The sequence below is a fragment of the Carlito syrichta genome, unplaced genomic scaffold, assembly GCF_000164805.1.
Source record: "Carlito syrichta isolate Samal-C Ts95f unplaced genomic scaffold, Tarsius_syrichta-2.0.1 Scaffold135600, whole genome shotgun sequence".
NCBI classification, from domain to species: Eukaryota; Metazoa; Chordata; class Mammalia; order Primates; family Tarsiidae; genus Carlito; species Carlito syrichta.
The window spans coordinates 1,780-26,324 of NW_007079696.1; the positions used below are offsets into that span (position 1 = coordinate 1,780).

Consider the following 24,545-nt stretch of genomic DNA (forward strand, 5'->3'; position numbering starts at 1 on the left):
AAAAAAAAAAAAAAAAAAAGATATAGGAATGTCTACTCATACACTCCTTCCTTCATGTTTCTCTTTGGTATATCAAAGACTTGAAGGGGAAAAGTTTGATGAGGAAATTTCAGCCAGGAAGAGGAGATGACAAAAGCACACCCTGTGTCTTCTCAGGGAATTGAGGGAAAAAGAAATAGAAGGACAGGAAATCAGAGCCACAAGATGTGTGTTCTGATTCACCCTCTTTGGGCCTGGAGAGGGGGTTGTAGTTCAATAAGTTGAGGGAAACATGAAAGGCAACAAGAGTGTTTTTGCTTCACTTCTGCATTTTTCCCAGAGTAAATTGCTGCTGGGAAGACCTGGGATATATTGGTCAGGCAGGCTGACTTAAGGGCCTGGAGTAACATAATCAGACAGAGAAAAATCTCTCGAACCTCTCTCTATTCCCACGTGGCTTGGACATGGAGTCGATAGTTCCCATGTGACTTGGGCATGGAGGCTGACTTAAGGGGCTAGAGTAACATAATCAAGCAGAGAAAAAAAATCTGTCGAACTTTCTCATTTCCCATGTGTCTTGGACATGGAGTTGACAGCCTGCTATGGGTGGGCCTTGCAGCAAAGGATGGGAGTAGACTTCTGGGCCAGAGACCATGTGGAGGATATGGCAGAGAGGCAGCATATGAGACCAGGAGGAGGTGATGGGGAGAATGACCTGAGGTTTCACCAGACTCAGCTTTACTATTTGAGGAGAACAGGGTGCTCTGTGACTACACAGTCAAGGGTCATCATGCAACAGCCAGCACATACCAGGCCCAGCGTCAAAACAGACATACCTCCACATGCATGCACCTACCTATCACTCATTCTAGGAGAATGCAAGCCACACACCTTGTCTCCCCAACATCTGCGAAAGCTTTCCTCCCCACTCCCCATATGGATGCCTAAGGCAAACTAGGGTGAAGGTCATGTACCCCAAAAGACCAAAAACTAAGTACTTTTATACTTTTAAAATGTTTTCTTTGTTTAAAAATTATAATTATAAAATTATAGTGTACATATATCATACAATTATAAAATTACATTATACACAAATAATACAACATAAATTGTAATTGCTATGAATAGTTAAGTACCTACTAGTCGTTTTGTCTTTCTAGAACCTTGATTTTAGTAACGCACTCATAATTAAGCAAATTCAGATTTGTTGCTAGGCCTCATCTATATATTAAATCATAATGACAGTCTGTGAATTTGTAATGAGAACTAGAATGGCCATAAATACTAATTCTTATTCCCCAGTGGTACTATATCACTGCTTATGCTACCCTTGCGGCTACTTTTTTTTTTTTTTTGAGTCAGAGTCTGACTCTGTCACCCAGGCTGCAGTGCAGTGGCACACTCATGGCCACCACAGCCTCGACCTGCTGGACTCAGGTGATCCTTTCACTTCAACCTTCCAAGTAGCTGGAACCACAGGCATGCACCATTATGCACAGCTAACTTTTGGATTTGTTGTTGAGACAAGGTCTTACCATGTTGCTCAGCCTGGTCTCAAACTCCTGAGCTCAGGAAATCCTCTCGCCTCTGCCTCCTAAAGTGCTGGGATTACAGGCACTGCCCCCAGCTTCCTTGCTGCTATTGTAGGTTGAGCATTCCTAATCTGAAAATCTCATGTGCTCCAAAATCGGAAACTTTTTGAGGGCCGACATGATGCTCAAGGGTCATACTTACAGAAGCAATTCAGATTTCAGATTAGAGATGTGCAACTGGTAAGTATTATGCAAATATTCCAAAATCTGAAAATCCAAAATTCAAAACACTTCTAGTCCTAGGAATTTCGGGTAAGGGATACTCAATCTGTACCAGCTCATACATACTAAATAATTATTATATGTCAGGCATCAACTATGCAGACTCCCAAACATAATGAGATACACACATGTGCTGTGAGAGAAAAATAAACAATTTTTCCCCCATTGATTCCATTCTTGGCTCAACCATCTTCTCACTGTATAGCTTTGGGCAACTCTCTTCCTTATATCCCTCAATTTTCCCAGCTGGAAAATAGAAACTCGACTAGATTGCTGAGTACTTTTCTAACTTTGGAAATCCATCATTTATTTTTTATCCTTTTCTTTCTTTCTTTTTTTCTTTGAGTCAGGGTCTTGCTCTGTCACCTAGGCTGGAGTGCAGTGGCATGAGCACTGCTCACGGCAGCCTCGACCTCCTGTGCTCAGGGGATCTTTCCACCTCAGACTCCCGAGTAGCTGGGACAACGGGAGTGCACCACCATGCCCAGCAAATATTTTGCTTTTTTGTAGAGACAAGGTCACATTATGTTGCTTAGGTTGGCCTCAAACTCTAGGCTCAAGCAATCTCTTTTGCCTCGGCCTCCCAAAGTGCTGGGATTATAGGCATGAGCCACTATGCCCAGCCTTATTTTCTCTTTAACTAGAATTCAATAGTTGACAATCACTAGAAATGCCTCTATTCTCTAGGGAGCTTGTAGTCACAGGAAAGTCTATCTTGCTCAGGTTTAGTCCACTGTTAATGACTTTTCCATAGTCCAAGACAAGCATCCTTTGAAATTTGGCTTCTGCCTGTCTACCCATTTGGAGAAGAGGTAAGAAGAAAATTAAGGCAGCCCGTGATTCTGTAGTTTCTGGCTCCATCTACGAAGTCAGTGGGAAAAACTTGGTCACCATGGAGAAAAAGGACTGGATTTTAGAGAATACTGGGCATCCGATACTCACTTGCATGAGAAACCTTTTTATCAGGCAGTGGCATTTCACAGTGTTTTGTCCCAAGGATAACAAGGCAGAGACCCCTGGCCGCTGGAACTATAATGCAGAACGTTCTTGACTTTCATGTCCATATTGTCATGATATATCTGTTTTGACTCTAATACTCTAGAACATGGTGGAACACAGACTCACCCCTCTGGAATCAACAGCTGCATACATAATATCCATCCAGCCCTTAAATGTTGCCTACAACAAAAGCAGAGAACATGAACACAACTGTCAGTTTTTCATCAACAGACACATGCCATGGAAAGGCAGGAAAGGCCCAGTGCACTGATATATTTAAGATGATGTCCCAACTTTCCAGGACAGAATGTTCAAATAAAAAAACAGTAGAAGGGGACTCAAGAATGTGTGCCTTGATTTTATTTTATTTGCACAATATAAAAAGTTTAAAAACAAAATTGCTTGGGTGTGGCAGCTCACGCCTATAATCTCAACATTTTGGAGGCTGAGATGGAAGATTTACTTGAGCCCAGAAGCTTGAGGCCAGCCTGGACGTCATAGAGAGACCTCATCTCTACAAAAAAAAAATCAAAAAGTTAGCTGGGCATGGTGACATGTGCCTGTAGTACCAGCTACTTGGGAAACTGAGGCAGAGGACTGCCTGAGCCCAGGAGGTCTAGACTGTGGTGAGTCATGCACATGCTACTGCACTCCAACCCAGACAACAGAGTGAGACCCTGACTCAAAAATAAAATAAAATAAAACAAAAGAAATTTCTACTTCAAAAGTCACTAGAGAAGCTGTGGTCCAACTGCTAGAAAAAGCCTGATTAAGGCTCTTTCCTGATGCCACATCTGTTTGTGCTGCCTGTCAACTGTGCCAACACCTGGCAACTGTGGTTTAAACAGGGAACTGTTCATAATGTCATAACCTATACTTAAGACTCCACTCCTCTCTGGCTGGAGCTCTGGGGAGCCAGTAAAAATGAGATATACTCATTTTTAAGGGGGCATCACTCCATCTAGAAGGCTGAGGGTCAGTAGTCAATAGAGTTAGAGATGCTCTGTAGGAGAAAATTTCAGAAGGCATTGTTTCCCACATGAGGAATTAAGAGTTTATTACCTCAGTGGAGTCACTGCATTTTTATTAGCTGGGCAATAACTTATGTTTCTTTCAGGCTTTCTCTCCTCAGAGTGAAAAGCATACCAACAGCACTTACCACTTGGAGTAGAGCGAGGTAAGCCTTCCCCACATTGTCAAAGTTGACTTTCGGATTGTCCCAGTATAAATTGTTACTTTCACATTGGTTTCGGTTTGCAATAATGCTGTAATTTATAACTAAGTCTGTTCCATTAATGCATCTTCCAAATTTTCCAGAAAAGAAGTTTACTCCCAGGATACAAAATATGAGCCAGAAAATGAGGCAGACAAGCAAAACATTCAGAATGGCAGGAATGGCACCTATGAGAGCATTGACCACCACCTTAAGGAAACGAAAGGAAAGAAAAACATAACAGACCAGTATTGATGTCCCAGAACGGGCCTGACGTGCAGGGCTGGATCTTTTCTTGGAGCTCTACCTTTACTGTCCATGCCCCTAGTCCCACCCCATGACAAGCCCTACTCTCAGCTCCATGCATAATGGTCCTCTCTATTACCACTTAGGATAATTAGAGAGATTCCCTGTGATGACAGTGTTTGAGACTTATGGGACATCCGCTCTGGGATTCTGAAGGAAAGCCAGAGTTCACCGTGGCTGTCACAAAAGCTTTAGGATGGAGACTCTATTTTGGACTTTTCTTCAACTTTCAAATTCTGAACACTGGTCTGGGTGGGATGAAGTCCAGAAAAAGCTTGGGAATTTAAGCAAATCCCACTCTGAGAAGAGTAGTTGGCCTCCCTGCCTTTTACTGTGAGCTGAACTTCTACTCTTCTTCCTGGAGAATGTACCTTCATTCCTTCAAACTGAGACAGCGCACGAAGAGGCCTCAGTGCTCGTAGGGTCCGGAAGGACTTCAAGCTCTTTAAGTCAATGAGGCTGGTCACAGAGACCTGGTGGGAAGAGAAGCCACAGGTAGTGCACCTGGCCTGGTGTCCAGGAAAGCCAAGGGCTGAGGACCCTCTTTCTGAGAAGCAGAATGCAGTGTGCTCACAGTAACAAGCCAGTCCCTCCTGAGGGCAGATGGAGAGTCCCTTTTTCTCCTTGTCTGCCAAAGCAGTAGTCCATAAGGGTGGGAAAAATGTATTTACATTATTTGTTTAATGAGAAACAAAGAAAACCTAAGAAATCATTGTGAATTAAAGGAAATCAAAGAGGCACAACAATGATATATATTATGGGATTCTGAATTGGACACTGGATTGAGGTGGAAGAGTAGAGAAAATTAACGATAAAGAACCTTGTTGTGGCAATTGACAAAAATTGAAAGTGGATGTTGATTTTAGTATTGAATCAATGTTAAATGTTCTAAGTTTCTTCATTGTATTGTGATTATGTGAGATAATGTTCTTGTTAGGAAATACATATTGACATGTTTAGGAGTAGCTGGGTGCGGAGGCTCAAGCCGATAATCCCAGCACTTTGGGAGACCGAGGTGAGACAATTGCCTGAGCCCAGGGGTTTAAGACCAGCCTGGGCAACTTGGTGAGACCTCATCTTTACAATAAATCAAAAAAATTAGCCAGGCATGGTGGCGTCTGCCTGTAGTTCTAGCTACTTAGAAGGCTGAGGGGAAGGGATTGCTTGAGCCCAGCAGGTCAAGGCTGCAATGACTGTGAGCAGCATGCCATTGCACTGCAGCCTGGGTGACAGAGTGAGACTCCAACTCAAAAAAAAAAAATGAAAAGAAATGTTTTAGGTAATGAGGGTGATGCTTGCAACTTAATCTCAAGCAATTTAGCAGGAAAAATAGAGAGAAAGACAACGACAAAGCAGATGAGTGACATGTTAATAATCTGGGGAAAAGAGTCTGGGGAAAGAATGTAGATTTTATGATGCTATTTATTGAAATATATTTTAAGTTTTAAATGACATCAAATTAAAAGTTACCAATGAAAAAATAAATATTTTGCTTGGCAATATTTTCTGTAATTCAAATAGCTCCTTTTTGGGGAAATTGAATGCAATTTTCTCTTCCAAAATACTTCTCCCTGGTTAGACAGAACTGAGGATTGGAAAGCTCTGTTAAATACACTAAAATTAAGGTCTAACAATCTGGTGAACTTAAACTAAAGACCACTCTTTGCAGATCTTCAGCTGTTCTTAATAGTTATGGAGCATCCTCAGAGTTTCAACTTGGAAGAGAAGTTGGTTGCTCAGCTGGACAGAAAGGGAGTCATGATACTCCTGACTCAGCTGATATCAGAGTTCATTATTATCTAAAAACATTCCCCATGAAACCTGCCAACCTTGTTATAGCAGTGAAAAGAAATTGATTTAATATGACAGAATAACAAAATCTTAAAACTTGTGATCAATTTCAAATGTCTTTACTTACATTTTTTTTTTTAACAGACCGTTTTGTTTATTATGGCATCACTTGTTGGGAGAGTTATTGAAGCAGTTTTCTTACAAATACTCCTTCTACATAATTCCTAGCCAGATAGAAAAGGATGGCAGAGTTTAGCAGTTCTTCTGACTTTATTAGATCATTGCCATTATTGGAGGGAAGACATGTTTCTAGAGGGGCATGGTACACTTTTTCACCTGGATGCCCACGCCAGTCTCTGTTCCACCAACGTTGGAGACATAGATGAGACACTCACATAAAACTCTCACATTTTATTTACGTTTTAATTTTATTTTAGTTGTGAGGTACCAGTGAGGATTTACTATACAAGCAAATTGTACACAAGTGAGGTTTGGGATTCTAGCGAGCCCTCTCTTCCCCAGGTCGTGGACCTGGTACTCAGTGGGTTAAAAAAAACCCACATTATTTCCCACCCACTATACTCTTTAAGTGAGAAGTCTTCCGCTTCTAGTTTTATCTTTTTATCTTATTTTTTCCCTATCGAACTTGCATTTATCACTCTGCACTATTTTAAAAATCCATCATGTTGATATATATTCTTATAGTTTATTTCTTTTAACAGTTGCAAGATATTACAGCATATAAATTTTCATGTTTCATGGATCCATTCCCCCATGTGAATATCTAGGTCATTTCTATTTCTTTATGAACAACAGTGTACTGGACAGATGTGTACAGTTTTCCTGCATACACACACAAGAATTTTCCTTGAATCAAAGTGGCATTTGTGGATTGTGAGTTGGGCTTATTTGTTATTTTACTTAAGGGTGCAAAATGTTCTTTCCAATGGCTGTACTAATTACGTTGTTAGCAGTGATTAAAGATTATATTTTTCTATATCCTTCTCAATATTAGATATCATTCAGCTTTAACATTTTTGCCAACCTGATGGGTAAAAAGAGACCTCTTGTTTTAATATGCACTTCTGTGCTAACTGATGATATAACGAGTGTATATTTCTTCATACATTCATTCCTTTTGTGAATTGCTTGTTTGTACCTTTCCCCCATTCTTACTTTCAGTTGCCTTTTATTTGTGGATCTGTAGACATTTCTTTTTATACGTTGTAAATAATAATGATCTGTTGTGTGCATGGCAAATGCTGTCTCCCAGGCTCCCGTTTGTCTTAAACTATAATTAGAGTGGTGTTGAATAGAAAAATAAAAGTTTTACATTTTGATGCAGCTGTATTTATATATCTTTTTGTGGCTTATGTTTGTATTTTTATAATCTAAAATTATGAAGATAATTTTATATACATAATCTTGATTGATAGGCAACATTATAGGATTGGTCATACATTCCCTCATTCAGTCTGTTCAACAATGTCCCAAGCTAAGCAGCATTATACATCACTTCATTACAGATGAGGAAACCTAAAGGTCAAGAGATCAACAACTTGTTTCAGGTCATAGAGCTGATAAGTGGCAAATTTGGGAACCATATCTCAGTCTGTATGATGCCAAGGCTAATAATAGTAGTGGTGAACTATTTACTGAGTTGTTTCCCTTACATACTTACTGAGTGCTTTCTCTGTGGTTTATCAAGATATATAATTATAAGACTATTTTCTTTTTTGTTGTGTTACTCATTTTGTTGTTAATATTACACTTGTCTCATTAAATGTAAGCTTTCCCTCTTTTTCTATTCATTGTAACAATTTGAATAACACTGAGGTTAAGTGCCTCTTGAAAGTGCTTCTTAAAACTTACCTGTAAAACCATCTGGGCCCGGTGCCATTTTTTGACAGTGTAGTTTTGGACTACTGTTTTGAGGTTTTTTAATGGTTATTGCTAGATGTATATTTTCTATTTTGCATTCAGTCAATCTGGGCAATTTGTAGCATATACCCTTATTTTTATTCATAGAAAATTAATGTCAGAAAAGGCAAAATGCTTTAAGTTTACACAAAAAGAGCAGACAAATTAACTCTTAAGTGTAAGTCCCTATCATGCAGATAACACTCATCTGTTCACATACATTACAGAGTTTCTTACTATAATCTATTGGTGGGTGCAGGGTTATTTCCACTCTAGAAATTGATTGGTCTGACAAACATAAGAGTGTTTCTATTCCCATATTTAAGTACTGTTAAAGTGCCTAAAGCACTGATCATCCCCCACTACAAACAGCCTTATAAAAGCCTGAACCACATGGCTGTCTATCAACCCCACTGTTTGCTGACCACATGAGTGGCATTGACCATCTTTTTCATCCTCTTAGTTACTTGAGTGGATGTATTCAGGGCCTTTCCATTGTTTATAACATCAGGTTAAAGTGCCTAAGCACTCTAGATCCTTCCAATGCTGAGGCCCATCATCTTCAGCTACAAATAGCCTTCTAAAATACCTGAGCCACATGGATTGTTGTGTGTACCAACATTACAGTTCTCCAGTGTTTGCTGACTACATGACTCATGCTCATGTATTTGTCTTATCTACTTTCTTGAATAGCAAGAACAAAGTCTAACTAATTATCTCATGACAGAAAGAATGTAACTGTTAAAATTGAGGGCTTTAGGAAAGGCCTCAGAGCCAGGCTGAGGCTCCCTGAGGAAGAAATTCCACAGCAGCCTTGATGTGCCCAAGAGACATGGTCTGTCCTCACAGCCCTCCCCATGGACTTGGGACTTGTCTGACCAGAACCTGAAGTCACCTGAGCCAACTCCATGCAAAAAATACCTCAGTATCTGCCTCCTACTGCTTCTGTTGCTCTGGTTGAGCCCTGGCTGGTACAGTTAATTTAAAAAAAAAAAATGAAGACTTTGAAGTTTTGAACCTCACCTCCATCACTTCCAGCTGGACAATCTTGAGCATGTTTCTTAGACTCTCAATACCTTGCTTTCTTCCTTTGAATTTGGGAAAAATAATAGTACCTACCACAAAGAGTGACTGTGATAACTATAAGAGAGAATGCATATGGTACAGAGAAAGCACTCAATAAATGTGGCCCACTATTACGATTATTAGCTTTAACATCATACAGATAGGGTCATAAATCCCATTTTCATCACTTATCAGCTCTATGACCTGTAATAAGTTGCTAATTATCTGAGCTTCAGGTTTGCTCATCTGCAGTGTGGTAGGTGTCAGATAAGGCTGCTTAACTGAGAATGTTTTTGAGCACATTAAATGGGAAGATGTATGTAGACAGTCCTCTTATGTTGCTTGACAATCAAGATGGGGACCCGCCTCATTTGTTGGCTGCTGACCTGCTTTGAGCAGTCTTGAAAAGATATGGAAAGTTGGAAGGAGAAGTAAAAAATCAAGGACACTGAAAGTTATTCTAGGTACACATCAGACATAAGCAGTGCTTACAGAGAGAAGTGGATGGGTGCCATCATGGAAAAGGTTGGGTGGCGAGCATAGGAAGTACTGTGTGTGAGGAGCAGGACCCAGGAAAGACTGGACTGCTGATGGACAAATGACAACTACTCACAAGTACTGTGAAGAAGCAATAATAGCAAGAAACTTCTTAAAATTTGGAGAGGTGTCCACATGAGGCACACAGGGAAAGCAGATACCACAAGATCCCCTCCCAACCCCAAGCCCAGCCTGCATGGGATACAGAGATGGCAAACTTACAATCACAATGATGAAATCGAGCCAGCACCAGGCACTGGTGAAATACTTTCCAAATCCAAAGGCCACCCATTTCAGACCCATCTCCAGGATGAAAATATATGTGAAAATAATGTCAGTACAATTTAGTAATGCTTGGATTTTGGGTTGTTGATGAAGGTAAATATCTTCAAATACCTGAAATGAAAAAGCATAGCCATAGACCAAGTTGAATATTTGCAGAGAACTCTTTAGTGACTTTATTTTTAAATTTTTCTTCTTTATGTGAATAAAGGGTAGTATCTGTCTTGGTGATAGTTTTTGAGCAGTTTTTCTCAAAATTTATTAAGGCCGAAATTTTCCAGTGGAATCAATTCCTTGAGTAAGTGAAATGGAGGAGGAAAATCCTATTTCTGTATTTCTTTTGCCATGATCGTTCCCCAGTCTCTCATCACTGGCCTCCAGAATATAAAACCATCTTCCTGATGGATCGCCGCACCATTTCCTAGACTTCCTAATCCACTCAACTCTTGCCAAATGAATCTTGCCAACTTTTTCAGAACTTCCCAGTGGCATAGACCATCACTTTCATCCTTTTAATTACCTAAGTGGATGCATTCAGGGCCTTCCATTGCTAATAACAGTAAGTCCAAGCACCTTAGCCCACACTCTGGAACTTGCCAACCCCAAGGTCCATCATCTCCCACTACAAACAGCCTTATCCATTTACCCCAGTGGTCCCTGCAAGTATTATAATTTTGTATGTGCACCATGGCATACAAAATTTGGAAAGCTGTGGGCTAGCGCTTCCAATGTAGATGACTTTAAATATTAAATGTTCATTAAGTGCGATTATGAAAAAGAGCTACATCCAAATATTTCCCTCGTTCAAAGTATGTGTGATTCTTCAGGATCTACATAACTAGGGTATAATTTGTCCTTTTGGTTTTTACAGAATTACTGAGAATGAAGGAAAGAAAGACAGCCTGAGAATAAGCCTACCCACGACATTTAGGCCAACACTGTAGGCAAGAAGGAAATCACCCCTGCTGTAGGGGACTAAGGTAAGCCCACAGTCCCCACAGCCCTGAGAGAAAAGAAGGCAAAAGAGTAAAAGAGTCTCACTTCCAACTGCCACGTGGGCTTTTGACTGGAGAAGGCCCTCCATCTCTTCCTCTGCCCTGCTGGCTCCTCCTTGGCAGTAAGATCTCAGTTGATACTTTCTATAGGAAAATGTTCTCTTCCAGCAAAACTAGGTTAGGTCCCCCTCCTATGTATCCCAGGTCACTTAATTACTCCAGCTATCCTGGTCAATCATCGCTGGTCTACCATTGCTCCATATATCTTCCCTACTAGACTCCAAATTCCTGGAGGTCCAGGACTTGTCTGTTTGCTTCTTAAGAGCAGACAGTGGTATTGGAAGCTCACTTTCTCCCTCATTTTGGAGGCTTAGCAATAAGCTGGCCCAGCAAGTCTGAGTTGGCTCAATGGAGGACTAGGCTGGTACAAGCTTGGGCTTCAGAGGCACATTATAACTAGGTCATTTTCTGATCCAGAATGTGCCCATTATTACATTGTTGCTTAGACCAGGGCTTCTCATGAGCCCCAAATCATCTAGGGAGCTTGTTACAACATAAGACTCTGATTTTCTAGCAAGCTTCCAGGTGCTGCCGGTCCATGGGTCACATACAGTGAAAAGGACTAGATGTCTTTTGCTCACATTTCTTTACAAATATGTGAAGTGAAACAGGGGCTGACCCCTCACCTGGCTCCCTCTGTATTGTGTGTTTAGTCTTGTTCTACCCAGCCTATACTTGCCCTTCTGAAGGCAGATGAGAACTAGGACTGTGTGCCCTCTGCCACACCTGACTAAACATTTTCTCTTTATGGCACTATGGGGCATTTATCTGCAACCTTTTGACAACACCACAGCTTTCTCACATACTAAAATAAATGCCACTTGTGGAATAAATAAAAGAAAGTCTACCATTTGAATAAGAGTAGACACCTAGTGAAAATACAGTCACCAGAAGACTATAGGTAACCCTGGACCAAAGATTAGCAATAAAAATTGATTAAGGGAGTTTTTTGGGATGCTTTTAGTGAGACTTGCTTTTTGTTTGAGGAATAATTTACATTGCAGTGAGTAGAGAAATGGGGAAATATATTGATCACAGTCCCTGGTGGCCTCTGGTAAACATTCTTTTCACCTAGGGATCACACAAGTATAAAGCACTAACCAGAAGTCATGGGGTATCCTTTCCATTTGTTAGTGACTTATTGAGAAATGTTCTGTCACTCTAAATCAAAAAAGGGGAACCTAAGACTCTGTTCATTTGACATAAACATTGTTTTAGACAAACAAATATAGTTTCATATTACTGTATAATCATTTTAAGGGAAGACACAAGATAGAAGGGAAGAGGAGAGAGGGAGAGGGAAAACACACAGTTGATAAGAGAGAGAATATTGTCCCCTAAGGAGGGAGGAGAAGAGGGGTAAGAAGGACTAGAAGGTGTGGAGAGAGAACAGAAGGGTGTGAAGGGCTCTGAGACTACAGACTCTGATGGGTTCAGAGTTATTTTCACACCTCACTGGGACTCATACCACACCTTGACCATGCACGTAAAGCAGAATCTCCTTATCCTTCCTTTCAAAGGACCATTAGTGATGGAAAACACCAAAGCAATTTATATTCTTGACTCTGGTTCCTGTAGGCTTTTCTCCTAATATTTTACCTTTTAGAAAGCAGCACTATAGTCTTCAGGAAAAGGGAGGCTAGGAGAATTGCTATCTAGAGGAGGAAATATGTGTGATACAGTGAAAATGTCTAGAAATTCTCCAAGAATGAGGGGTAGATGGACATGCTTGGGCTCAGGGTCCAGATTCTAGTGGCCACTTTAAAGTTATGGGTTGAGTTACTCTTCCACACAAGTAAAACATCTTTGGCTTGGGAATTTCCCAGTCAAGTGTGATTCCAGAAGTTGAGCAAAACCCTGCCCCCCTGAGGGAACCAGCAGCACCAGAGACCACTTCCACCTGGTCTCCCACATTCACAGCCCTATGTGAGGTTACGTCAGGATGCAACTCTCCAAGCTACCCTGATGTCCAGTGTCCCCCCAAGACCGTGATGATTTACCAGTGCCCCACTGCTCAGCAGAATCACAAAGATAATAAAGCTCTCAAACCAGCTGTGTTTCACTATTTTGTGGCAGGTTTTCCGCAGGTTCCACCAAATGACCCAGGGGGACTTTCTCTTGTCCATGCTGCAGCATGGGAAGCAGCATCCCAGGCCTGAAAGGAATCAGCAGTAGCACTGTTATTGTGTCTGTAATAAATTGCATTAATAGCTTTAATTCTTCACCCCTCGCTGTGTTCATGCCTCTTCCTGTGTGACCTGAAGTTCCTTCCATTAGAGCATCTTTCTAACCCCTTACATCTGAGCCTAGTCATGCAACTTCCTTTGGCCAATAGAGTCGAGTAGAAGTCATAGTGTGCCAGTTCTGAGCACAACCTTGAAAAGATTAGCATGTTTCCACTCACTTTTTTGTACCATCTCTATAAAAAAAAAAGGCATATTCAAGCTAGCCTACTGGTAGCCATGTTGCCTAGTTGAGCTCAGGCTAGAACAGTTGAACCAGGCTAGATACCACTTGCATGAATGAAGCCATCCAAGAGTAGATCAGCTGAATCACGTGGGTCTGTGTTTATGATTACATGCCACTAAGGTTTTGTGGTTATTTATTATGCAGAATTGTTTTTGGTCATTGTAAACAGATCATGTCTGTAGAACTCCATGGAATGAGGTAAGATTGCCACCCAATCTATACATAAAAGAATGTGATCAATTGTTGAGATGCTTACAAATAGCTGAGCATTTGTTCTCAACACACGCAAGCCTTAAGCATAGCTCACATCACTCTTTCTACCTTGTCTCCTCCCCCTCCCCAAATTTTGCTGATCTTTACTACTTGGTGCTTACAATACTCTGCTCCTTTCCTTATTCACTGTGGGCTCTCCTTACTCCATCCTTTTCCTCCCTCCATCTTTCAGAACATCAATAGGTTCATCTTCCTAAAAGGCTCTCTTTTTCTGTCTTTTACCCTGCTTCTCTCTTCTTTGAGAAATTCACCTTTCTTCTCCATCTCCACTGTTGAGATCCTGTGCACACCTCAAGAACCAGTCCAGATATGTCAAGAGACCTATAATCCACTGGAAGTCCCTAGCCTGACCTCTGTCCAGCTTTGGGGATGTCAAACAGCCTGGAACATGAATTTGAAACCCGTTATTTATGTTCTTTCTGCACCTGGTTTAGTTCTAAACTTAGAATTTTTTAATTTTTAGATTAATTAATTAATTTGTTAAGTCATTTATGTATTTATTTATCAACACTTGTGGAACCCATTATCTGGGCCAACTTTGATTCTTACACCAGAAACACAATGCTGATGAAGTCACTGCCTTTGTTTTTAAGGACCTCTTGGTGAAAGCAAACACAAATCCCCTGTGATGAATGCAAGAAATAATGAAGGCTCTGGGGAGAAACCACCACATCCATTCAAGGAGTTAGGCAAGACTGCATTTATTGATTGTATAGTATTGCTAGATACTCTTCTAAATGATTTATATTCACTCATTTAATGCCCACAACAACACTTTGATCTAGGTACTATTATTATTCTCATTTTATAAATGAGGCCCAGAGAGGTTAGCTAAATTGAACAAGTCACACAGTTTGTATATGGTGAGGCCAGAATTTGAGCTCAGGCAGTCTAGTTTTTGAGATGAAGATCTTGATTACAATAGTTATGTGTTTCTTTTGGTCTATGACCTCAAGTACAATGGATATACTGGGAACTATGCAAAGTGGCAAACATGTTGGCCCAGTGGGCTTTCTAAGAATGGGACTACTCTGCTTGCTGGGCTGTGTGAGTGGAGCCCACCTAAAGTAAAAGTTTCCTGAAATCTCCTCTGCCTGGACCTTACAAGGCCCCAAGAAACTATGAGTGCCGTCTCTTTGATTTTTGTCCCCAGTAGAAGTAGAAAAAACACATCTACCCAAACAACAGAGTTTCAAAGAAGAACATAAATTCCATCCAAAGATTCTGTGAACTAGATGTAGAAATACTGCCAGTTACCTTTGGGTAAACATCTCTCTGGTTCCTTTTTGGGAAGCATCTCAGGTAACTGTCCACAGGTATCCTGAAGATCAATGGTGCTACATTCTGATAGCATACTGGTAGCATCAGACTTCTGCACATCAGAATAAAAGAAAAGAGTTGTCATTTACTAAGACCCTTTCTCACCATAGTAGTGCCTAACTCTTCATTGTCTGATTTGTTAAGGATGAAACCAACTAGGCAAAGGCTTCAAAGTATGAGGGGTATCAAGAAAGCACTCTTCCTATTGGGTCCTTTTTTAAGTGTAATGACCAGTCTGAGTTCAGAAGAAAATTACCTAACTACTTTCCATGACTGAGGAACAGCAAGGCATATGAAGACAATACCTCAACCTGTTTTTCCCTACAGATCACAACCCTGATAGGCTGCCTAATCCCGATTAGGGAAGCCAGGTGATGAGGAGAAGGCTACCTCACAGAGACTATAATTTTCAGCTATCTCAGCTACTGGAGTATTAGGCCTAGCCCAGTGGTTCTCATTAATTTTATCCACCAGGAGACATTTTGGCAATGTCTGGAAGCATTTTTGATTACCACAACTGGGGAATGCTACTGATACCTAATGGGTAGAGGCCAAGAATGCTGCTGAGCATTCTACAATTCACAGAAAAGCCCACCAGAAGAAAGAATTGCCCTGCCCAATTGTCATAGTAGTGAAGTTGAGAAACCTGGCAGAGATCTTTATTCAAGACTCTGTCCTGGCAATTTTGTCTGTATTAATTCTGATATTTTTCCATAATGGTTATCCTGGAGAAGGTGTGTGTAGATAAGCCACATGTTCCTTCTAACAATACCCTAGGAAAATTACCTTTCGGGAATTCTGTACAGTCAGATAAGCATCATCTTCAGAGAACATATCAATTTCCACACTTTGAACTCCTGGGCTGGTGGATTTTTTGGTCTCCTGATGAAGTTCACAGGCCTGACACAGAGAAACCCAGAATAGTATCACTATTCCTTTTGGACATCTCATCAGAGATGAAACAAGTTTGAATTCTATTTGGTTTTCTGTTTGTCATAAGAATAGCCTCTGTCCCAGCTCACTCTAATCTTGCTCCCCTCTGAACTCCTCTGGCACCTCCCATCTATGCCACCTGTACAGGACCATGATCAGAACCTGTCCTGGGATATGCACAAGGGTATCAAAAGGCAGCCATCATATTTTATACCCTTATTATCCCTGCATAGTGCTCAGAACAGGGTAGGCAACCAGAGCCCTGTGGTAGCTCTTGCTTTGTACGACCTATGTGTGAACCTTCATACCTACCTGTATTTTAGCCTCAGATTTTGTGATTGGTTGTACATTATCTTCACCAGGAAATTCCACATCATCTTCTTCCTCTGCAAGTGGGGCCAACCAAGTTCGATCGTGCCCAATGCCCAGTGTCTTTGGTGCAGAGGTTAATCCACCAAACTCTTCCTGGATCTCTGGGCCCCTTTTCATCTCTGTGACCAGGGGAATCATGTCTTTACTTTCTGCAGTAGGTCCTCCTGTTACCTCTTTTTGCTTTGGTAATGTTTGTCTCCTGCACCGCTTGCGAAAGAAATGCTCAACAGTATGCATCACAAAACAGAAAGCCCGGTGGAACCTATTCAGGGCTAACTGGACTTTAGTTTTCCTGGCCTCTCCTTCTAAGTTTCCATCTCTCTCCTCGTTACTAAAGGAATTGAGCAGTAAAGCAATGAAGAGGTTGAGCACCTGGGAATGGGGTAGGTAACAAGGAGAATGGAAAATTTAGCAAAGGAAAGAATACAGTGGGTTTCTAGAACAACTTTTCCCCAAAACTCAAAAGAGAGGCAAATGAGAGTTCTATGTCCTGCTGTCTCCCAAGAAAGTGCATCTATGAAATAAATAAAAGAAGAGAAGATTGAGGAAGAAATATAGTAAGACAAGACTAAAGAAAAAACTTGAAGTTAAAGGGTACAAACAGCCATCAGTTTCCCTAGATATAAACAACATGCATGTGTAAACCCTGGCCAGGATAAAGTCAAATGGGATAACCGTGCGGCACAATGAAGAATGTGCATTTCTTGGGGATCAGCCGGATCATGAGCTTAAATGTTTGCTGAAATTGCCCTTGGGGGTATGAATATGATATCCAAGACCAATGTGCAGCCCTCTCCTGTTTGCACAGTTTGAGAGATGGTGTGTTTTGTGCAGTCTCTGTAGGTCCTGTTGCCCTAACCTGAATGAGCTATTGGGGCCCAGACAGGGGTTTGGATCAAACCTGCAACTCTTCTGTCAAAGCACATATCACTTTAAATTCAGATCATCCCAACAGCTTTCTCTTTGAGTTTTTGTCTAACTTATACACCCTCAAATTCACCATCTTTACCTCCTAAAATTTCTTTGTTTGAGGCTCACACCAGCTCAAAAATAGACAGCCTTTGGAGAGAAGTGCCTGTGGGTGTGAATGGGTCTGGTCATAGTTCCTCACCTTTACCCTGAGAATTTTCATCTCAAAATCTTTGCTCAAGCTCTCCTTTATTTGTCTAAGTCCTCTTTGCCTCTTAAGCGGTCTTCTTAAGTACAGACCTTTTGCAAATCCTTTCTCAGTGTTCGCTTCCCACTCCCATTGGTGATATTCTGCACTTCTGAGCTTCTGTATCACTTACTGTCTATGTACACCATTTATGAAACACTTAGGATAAAGCTATCATGTGTAGTTAATTCTATTAGCACTGTAGCCTCCAACTTGATTCTAAAGATCTGTGCTTAAGGATCCTGTGTGTCTTTTGTGCGTCTTCCTCTCTTCACTGGTGTGTACCTAATTAGCTTATCCATAAATAGCTATGCTTCCAGCTGCAAGTAACAGACTCAAGCCAACTTTCATAATAAGAAACTGTAGAATAACAAGGAGTTTGAAAGTAGAACAGGGAACCAATTATGACATGAAGACAGGTTTGTTCTGTCTTTTCACTCTACCCTCCCCAGTGTTGACTTTGTTTTAGGCTGGTTCTTCTCATGGTTGCATCATGTTTACAGATTTGGTCCAAACCCCTCTGGCTCAGCTCTGATACTTCATTGAGGTTAGGGAAACAAGATCTAAAGAGACTGCATAAAGTGTGCCATCTCTCAAATTGTGCAGACAGGAGAGGACTGCACAGTGGTTGTGAATATCAGATCCATATTCCTGTGGACAACTCCAGCAAGAATCCAAGCTCATGATTCAGTGCTTCAAGAGACCGCAGTAATCCAAAAAAAAAAAAAAAAAGCCTGGAGGAAGTAAAAGGACCACTTTTCCCCTCAAATATGTGAGGGGGAACCCCCCCAAATGAAATTTATTTATAAAAAATTGTGTATTTATTCTCACATGTTTAAACTTCAGTCACCTTCAAAGTACTGTATGTTTGATGCACTACACCTATCAAGATGCTTTTCTACTGCTCAAAATAGTTTTTGAACTTGTCAATTTTTATGCCTTTTAGTGCTTCTGCCATTTTTTGTTTCACCTCTTCCACATAGACAAAATGTTTCCCTTTGAGGACATTTTTTCATCTGGGGAAACAAACAAAAAATGACTCAAGGGAAGATTGAGTGAATAGAGAGAGTGAAACATGTGAGTCATGCTGGTTTTGGTCAAATACTGCTGAACACTCTGCAAGTGTGGGCAGGTGCACTCATAAATCACCCATTATGAAATAGGCAAATGCGTTGACAGAATCTAAAAAAAATTTCACTGAAGCCAAACGCAGTCTCTCACAAAAAATGCTAACTGGTACTCTGATGCCCATGGGTTCCTAGCACATTTAAATAATAGGGAAAGCCTGTACTACAAGGGGCCCACCCTCCAAAAGATAACTCTGGGTTTTTTTGGTGTCTCCCCATGTATATTTTTAAGTACAAAAAAATCTTTCTCAAGTTTCTCCAGTGGATCTCTCTTTATATCTTATTGACCAAATTAAGTCACAAATCCTCATCTTAGCCAAACATTGGCAAAGATAATATTATTGTATTAGAATAATCATCTGGAATAAAATAAACATTAGGCCATCAGTCAAATGAAAACTATGTGTCACAGATGTTTTGTTTAATGCTTATCATACTTTCCTCAAACTAAATTCAAATGGATGTTTAAAATATTTATTTGACATGATACATAAGATAACAATTTTCACTACTGAAGTGTTGCAAAGAAAGCGATTCCATTTGAGAGGCATTTTTTTACAAAATCTAAGAAACTTACCACAAGTTTTCCTATCACCATGATCAACACAAAGACAATAACACACAATGGTGCATTTGCTTCCTGCATACATTCCCACATGTTTTCGATCCATTCTCCACAGAGGATGCGAAATACCACTAGGAAGGAGTGATAGAAATCCCCCATGTGCCAGCGTCGTAAACATGAGGATGTAGGGTCACAGGATTTGTTACTCTTTTGGGAACTGAATTGAGCACCAAAAAGCTGCATGCCGACTACTGAGAATATAAAGACCACAATGGCCAGGACCACAGTCAAGTTTCCAAGGGCTCCAACGGAATGGCCGATTATCTTAATTAGCGTGTTTAAAGTTGGCCAGGATTTGGCTAACTTGAAGACCCTCAGCTGTAAAAACAGACAAAAAACAAGAAAGGAAAAAAAGTCAGTTAAGGACAAACTCCATCTTTTTGTCTATAAAGCAAATAACATATTCCCAAACTACAGCACTTAATGACTTCTAAAATTCTTTACAAGGCCTAATCCATCTTGAACATAATCACCCACAACCTGTCCCAATCTAATACTCACCTGTATTTATGCATATAGGTAATTAATTATTTATTTATTTATTTTAGTTGGGGTGTCACTTTGTTGCCCTGGTTGGGATGCAGTGGCATGATCATGGCTCACCACAGTCTTCACTTCCTGGGCTCAGCTGATTCTTCTGCCTCAGGCTCCCAAGTAACTGGCACTACAGGCATGCAACATCATGCCCAGATAATTTTTGATTTTTTGTTGAGACAAGGTCTTATTATGTTGCACAGGTTGGTCTCAAACATCTAAGTTCAAGCAATTCTCCCATCTTAGCCTCCCAAAGTGCTGGGATTCTGACATGAGCCACTGTACCTGACCGTACTTTTTTATTTAAAAGTGAAAATATTTTTGTTCTAATATTTTTAATGATAAAATTTTAAGATAGCATGTGATTTATCATGCATGATTATTATTTAAAATGAACGTTTTGAACTTCTATATAATATACCAAAGATCAACAAACTCTGGCCTGAGGGCCAAGTCCAGCCCATTACTTGTTTTTATATGACCTGAGAGATAAGAAATCTTTTTGCATTTTTAAATGGCTGAAAAATAATTAAAAGAAAAACATTTCATAACACACAAAATCATATGAAGTTCAAATTTCTATATCTATAAATAACATTTTATTGGAACATAGCCATGCCACTGGTTTTCAAATGCTTATGACTACTTTTATGCTGCAATGGCAAAGTATAATGGCTGTGATAGATGCACATGGCCTGTAAGGTTAAAAATATTTACTGGCCCTTTACAGAAAACATTTGTTAACTCCTGCATTATATAATTCAGGCCACACATCTGAATCTAAACCTTATAGCAATAAAAAGAGTAATATGATGCTTTGTACCCAGGAGAGAAAATTTGACTGGCTATTCAAGACACAAATACTTTTTCCAAAGGGAAATTTTATCCTGGAAATGTGCAGGCCTTCCAGGAAACAATAACCTTAAAGAAAGCACAGCAATTCATCTTGTAGGTTGTTTCTTATATTAACTTGCTATGTAAACTAATGGTTTTACTCTAAAGCACAGTCCTGTTAAGAAACAACTATTTGGGGATGGACATATTACAGACAAGGAAGACTTATATCATGGTCTACTCAAAGGGAAGCTAGAGCATCCCAGGAAGAAATTGTGATTCTGTTCTCATATTCAGACTATGCCACAAAGTTGCTTGTCTCAGAGCATGGCTGTAATAAGACTATGAGGTAAAGCAAATGCAATTTTGCTTACCTGAGTGCCAATAAAACATTATTTTAAAAAGCCTAACAATGCCTGATTTTGAGCAGTGTAACCTCCTTCCATATCCCAAGTATAAAAAGTATAAAATGTACACTTAGGTAACTGAATCAAGTGTCTTACTCTTTAGACTTAGAAAACACCCCCCGCCCTAAATCAAAGGTAAATATCTTAGAGAACAAAAGTTTACCTTGGAGGCTTTCCAGCTCCGTTCTCAGATGTCTTTTCTCTAGTTTTTCTCTGTAGTTTTTTTTTTTTAACCCATATATACCTCTCCTGAGCTCTGTCACACTCTGCTGTGCACTGTGGTCATTTCTGGCCCAGTCTGGCCCTGTGCTTTAAACTCCTTGAAGACAGTGAGTTCCCTAATTTTTGTACCTTTCCTCATGCCAGGATACCTCCAAACTGGTGGATAGAGGGCAAAGACTACAGAACAGGAGTGTGACATTGCAGGAGTGAGAGGGGACCTCATTGTGGGACAGCATCTTGAGCAGCACTCATCCTTCTCCTGGGCTTTGTAGTCTTAACCACGCTTGATGAGCCCAACATGAAGATACTGGCCTTGGAGCTCCATGAGAGAAGAGTGTATTGGAGGGATCATAAATAAGCAAGGGGCAAAGTCTTGAACCGGGAGAAACAATTTTCCACTGAGTTGCCTAAAGGGTCATCTTGATGGTGGTAGGGAGGGGGTGAGGGGGAGTGGTAAGGATTGAGAGTTCAGCTGAGAAAAATATCCTGGCACTCCCAAGGCTATTAAAGATCTGGGCAGGAGGAGGAGAGGTAAAGTTTTGGTTCTGGGATTAAGATAAGATGAATTAAATTTCATCCAAGATAGCTATTGAACTCGCTCAAGACTCTTTTCAATCTGGGCAGCTAAGTTATGCAATAAAAGAAAGTGCCTTACCACTCTGAAGGAACGCAAGAATGGCCAGCTTTTTTTTTCAAATATACTGTACAGTACATCTGCAAAGCTCAGAAGAGCAACAATGCTGTCAAAAATGTTCCAGCCTCGGCGAAAGTAGTGGTAGGGATCAAGTGCAATGATTTTTAGGCACATCTCTGCTATAAAAATGCCAGTGAAAACCTAGAGTGAAACAAAGAAAAATGAGAGAAGGAAGCTTCCTCTCCTTGGAGACACACTTTTAAGAACAGTCCGAGGGAACTATGGAGATCACAAAAATTAAAAGTACTCTCACGGTTAAAATACTGTACTCTAAAGTCCATGCAATAGAAGCTTTTACTGCTGTACCATGAGCCTCATTATGTCTTTCCATGTCTCCCCATTCCTCTCCATGGGACCCAGCCCAGTGTTACCAAGCTCAAGACATCAGGATGGAAAATGAAAAGTATTTCCTGTTCTGTTGGAAAGAAGGCAAAACTGGCCTCTTGGTTGACAGCAGGGGGATAGGAAGCGTCAGGCAATTCCTCCTCTGAATTTTCTGTAAAATACCAATTAAAACTTCAAATGGGAGGAGAGGGAGGATGCACAGCAGCCCCGAAAACTAAGGATAAATATCCTCTACAAACCAGAATCCAGGAGGAGCTCACCTGACCACGCAATCACAACACATTGATCAGAAAAAAACTAAAAAACAAAAAAGAGGTCTATAGCAGAGAATTTTAAAACATTGCCAGGCACAGAAAAATGTCTTTGAGCAAGTCAATATGCAGGATAAGCCCTAAATTGGATACAGTTGAAAGGAGGGTTAGTGGATCAGAATATAATCCTAAAAAGTCAACCAGAATGCAGGGCTCATAATTCCAGAATAAAATATCAAAGAATAAAAAGGAGGGGCAAGAATTACAAAAAAGTGCTAAATTTTGTGTTGTCCATGGGCAAAAATAGTTTTTGTCTTTGTCTTTGTCAAGAATATAAATACAAACTTACGAAATTTGTGAAAATGTTGTAAGTAGCAGCCAAATTTAAAACTATATCTATCTTCCAGATCTTTGCAGAAAACAAAGCAAATAATTTCTTTGCAGCAAATAGCCCATTCTCTATCACATACATGCACACATAAATACACAAATGAAAAATGTAAGGATATCAAAAATAACAAGGTAATATTAAAAATGTTAAACCTTTAAAAATGCTAGTTATGACTATGCACTACAGTTCTGGGGTTAAAAAAACCCTATAAATGATTAAATCCCATTATTAAAAGTAATGGATTATCAGTTTTAATAAATAATTCCATGATTTACTACTTATGAAAAACATGCCTAAAATAAAATGGCACAAGTTAAAAATAAAAGGATAGGCAAAGAAAAACCCAGGACAGACAAATAAAAAGAAATCAAGGGTGGCAAGGAAAATTCAAGCTTATCTCCATATTTCCCCTTTAATCATTGCTGTCTACTCCTGTTCAATGTCACCACCAGTACCTAAAAGCATACGGTAGTGCCTGTCCAGATAATTGCATGGTGATCTCCACCTCTTTTGACTCATTCCTTCTCCTCTTGCTCCTTCAGGCTTTTCTTATTTGGACCAGCAGATGAAGTGATAACAGACCATCAATTTTGCAACTGGGAAGCCCTTTCTAGGAGATGGCTCTGAGTTCTTTGGGTAATCTCCAGAACGTATCCAATAACTCCATTCCACCAGGGGGTGCTAAAAAGAAGAGTCTGCCAGCTCTGAGGCAGTAACCATACCCCTGCAGACACAGCATTCTACCTCCAGATGAAACAATACTGACAGACTATTTCTGGGATACCTCAGCAGGTAATAGCTGAATAAGTTGGTACAGAGCCCAGAAGATCTCTACCTGTTAGGAGGAACTGACTCTGTGTTAGGTCTATCATGCAGCATGGAATCGAGTCTCACCCATTTACATCCACAAGGCATTTATCTCAAAGGCAGCATGGAGACAGGAACTTAAATGCAGACTGCCTGTTAGGAGAGCCACCCTGGTCTCATACTACAGCCCCGCTGTATTCCTGCTCCTCGTGGGAGGAGCATGGAACTAAGGGTGACAGATACCTCTTTCCAGTTCCACACCATCCTTAACTTGATGCACAGCAGCAGCTTTGTGAACCAACTCCTGATTCAATATGTACATTAGGTTCTCATCGATGTAACAAACAAAACAAAAAAATGCATGCACAAAGAAATCACAAACAACTCCCCTCAAAAGAAAAGAAAAAAAACAACAAACAAAAATGCAGCATAGAAACATATATAAATATTGCGTGAAAATTTTCTGCAATGCTAAAGGTGATCATCTTTGCTAGTAGGATTATGGGAAATTAATTTCTTCTTTGTAGTTCCCTTTTTAATATTTTTCCTCATTTAAAAAAACAAAATAAGCATGAATTAATTTTTTTAAATTAGAAAAATAAAACAAAATGTTAAGAAGAAAAGGCTAGGTACTCTGGTAAGATGTTTTAGCCCATTAACTCATTAACTAATTAGGGTAAAACATACAGGGGGCAATTATTTGTTGTTTCTGATATTTGAGGGATGAATCTTCCCTTGAGAAAAATGCCTGCTACAGTAACCATGAATTAAAATGAACAGTCCTGAAAAAATCTGCTTCCCTATTTTGTCATCCCAGTTTAACA

The 24,545-nt window shown here is 40.1% G+C and overlaps 1 protein-coding gene across 1 annotated transcript in view; it reads right to left on the minus strand.

Annotated features, from left to right (window-relative positions):
• The window catches only part of SCN11A (sodium voltage-gated channel alpha subunit 11), a gene marked incomplete at its 3' end in the record, with an annotated part of 61,167 nt that overhangs the window by 1,472 nt on the left and 35,150 nt on the right, over positions 1–24,545 (minus strand). The window contains exons 13-22 of the mRNA XM_008049429.1: positions 21,889–22,068; positions 19,189–19,554; positions 16,269–16,700; positions 15,810–15,923; positions 14,961–15,075; positions 12,962–13,116; positions 9,847–10,020; positions 4,683–4,784; positions 3,952–4,215; positions 2,919–2,972 (exon numbers count right to left, since the gene is read on the minus strand). Of these exons, the coding sequence (XP_008047620.1) occupies positions 2,919–2,972; positions 3,952–4,215; positions 4,683–4,784; positions 9,847–10,020; positions 12,962–13,116; positions 14,961–15,075; positions 15,810–15,923; positions 16,269–16,700; positions 19,189–19,554; positions 21,889–22,068 (1,956 nt within the window). The remainder of the gene's footprint in view (positions 1–2,918; positions 2,973–3,951; positions 4,216–4,682; positions 4,785–9,846; positions 10,021–12,961; positions 13,117–14,960; positions 15,076–15,809; positions 15,924–16,268; positions 16,701–19,188; positions 19,555–21,888; positions 22,069–24,545) is intronic.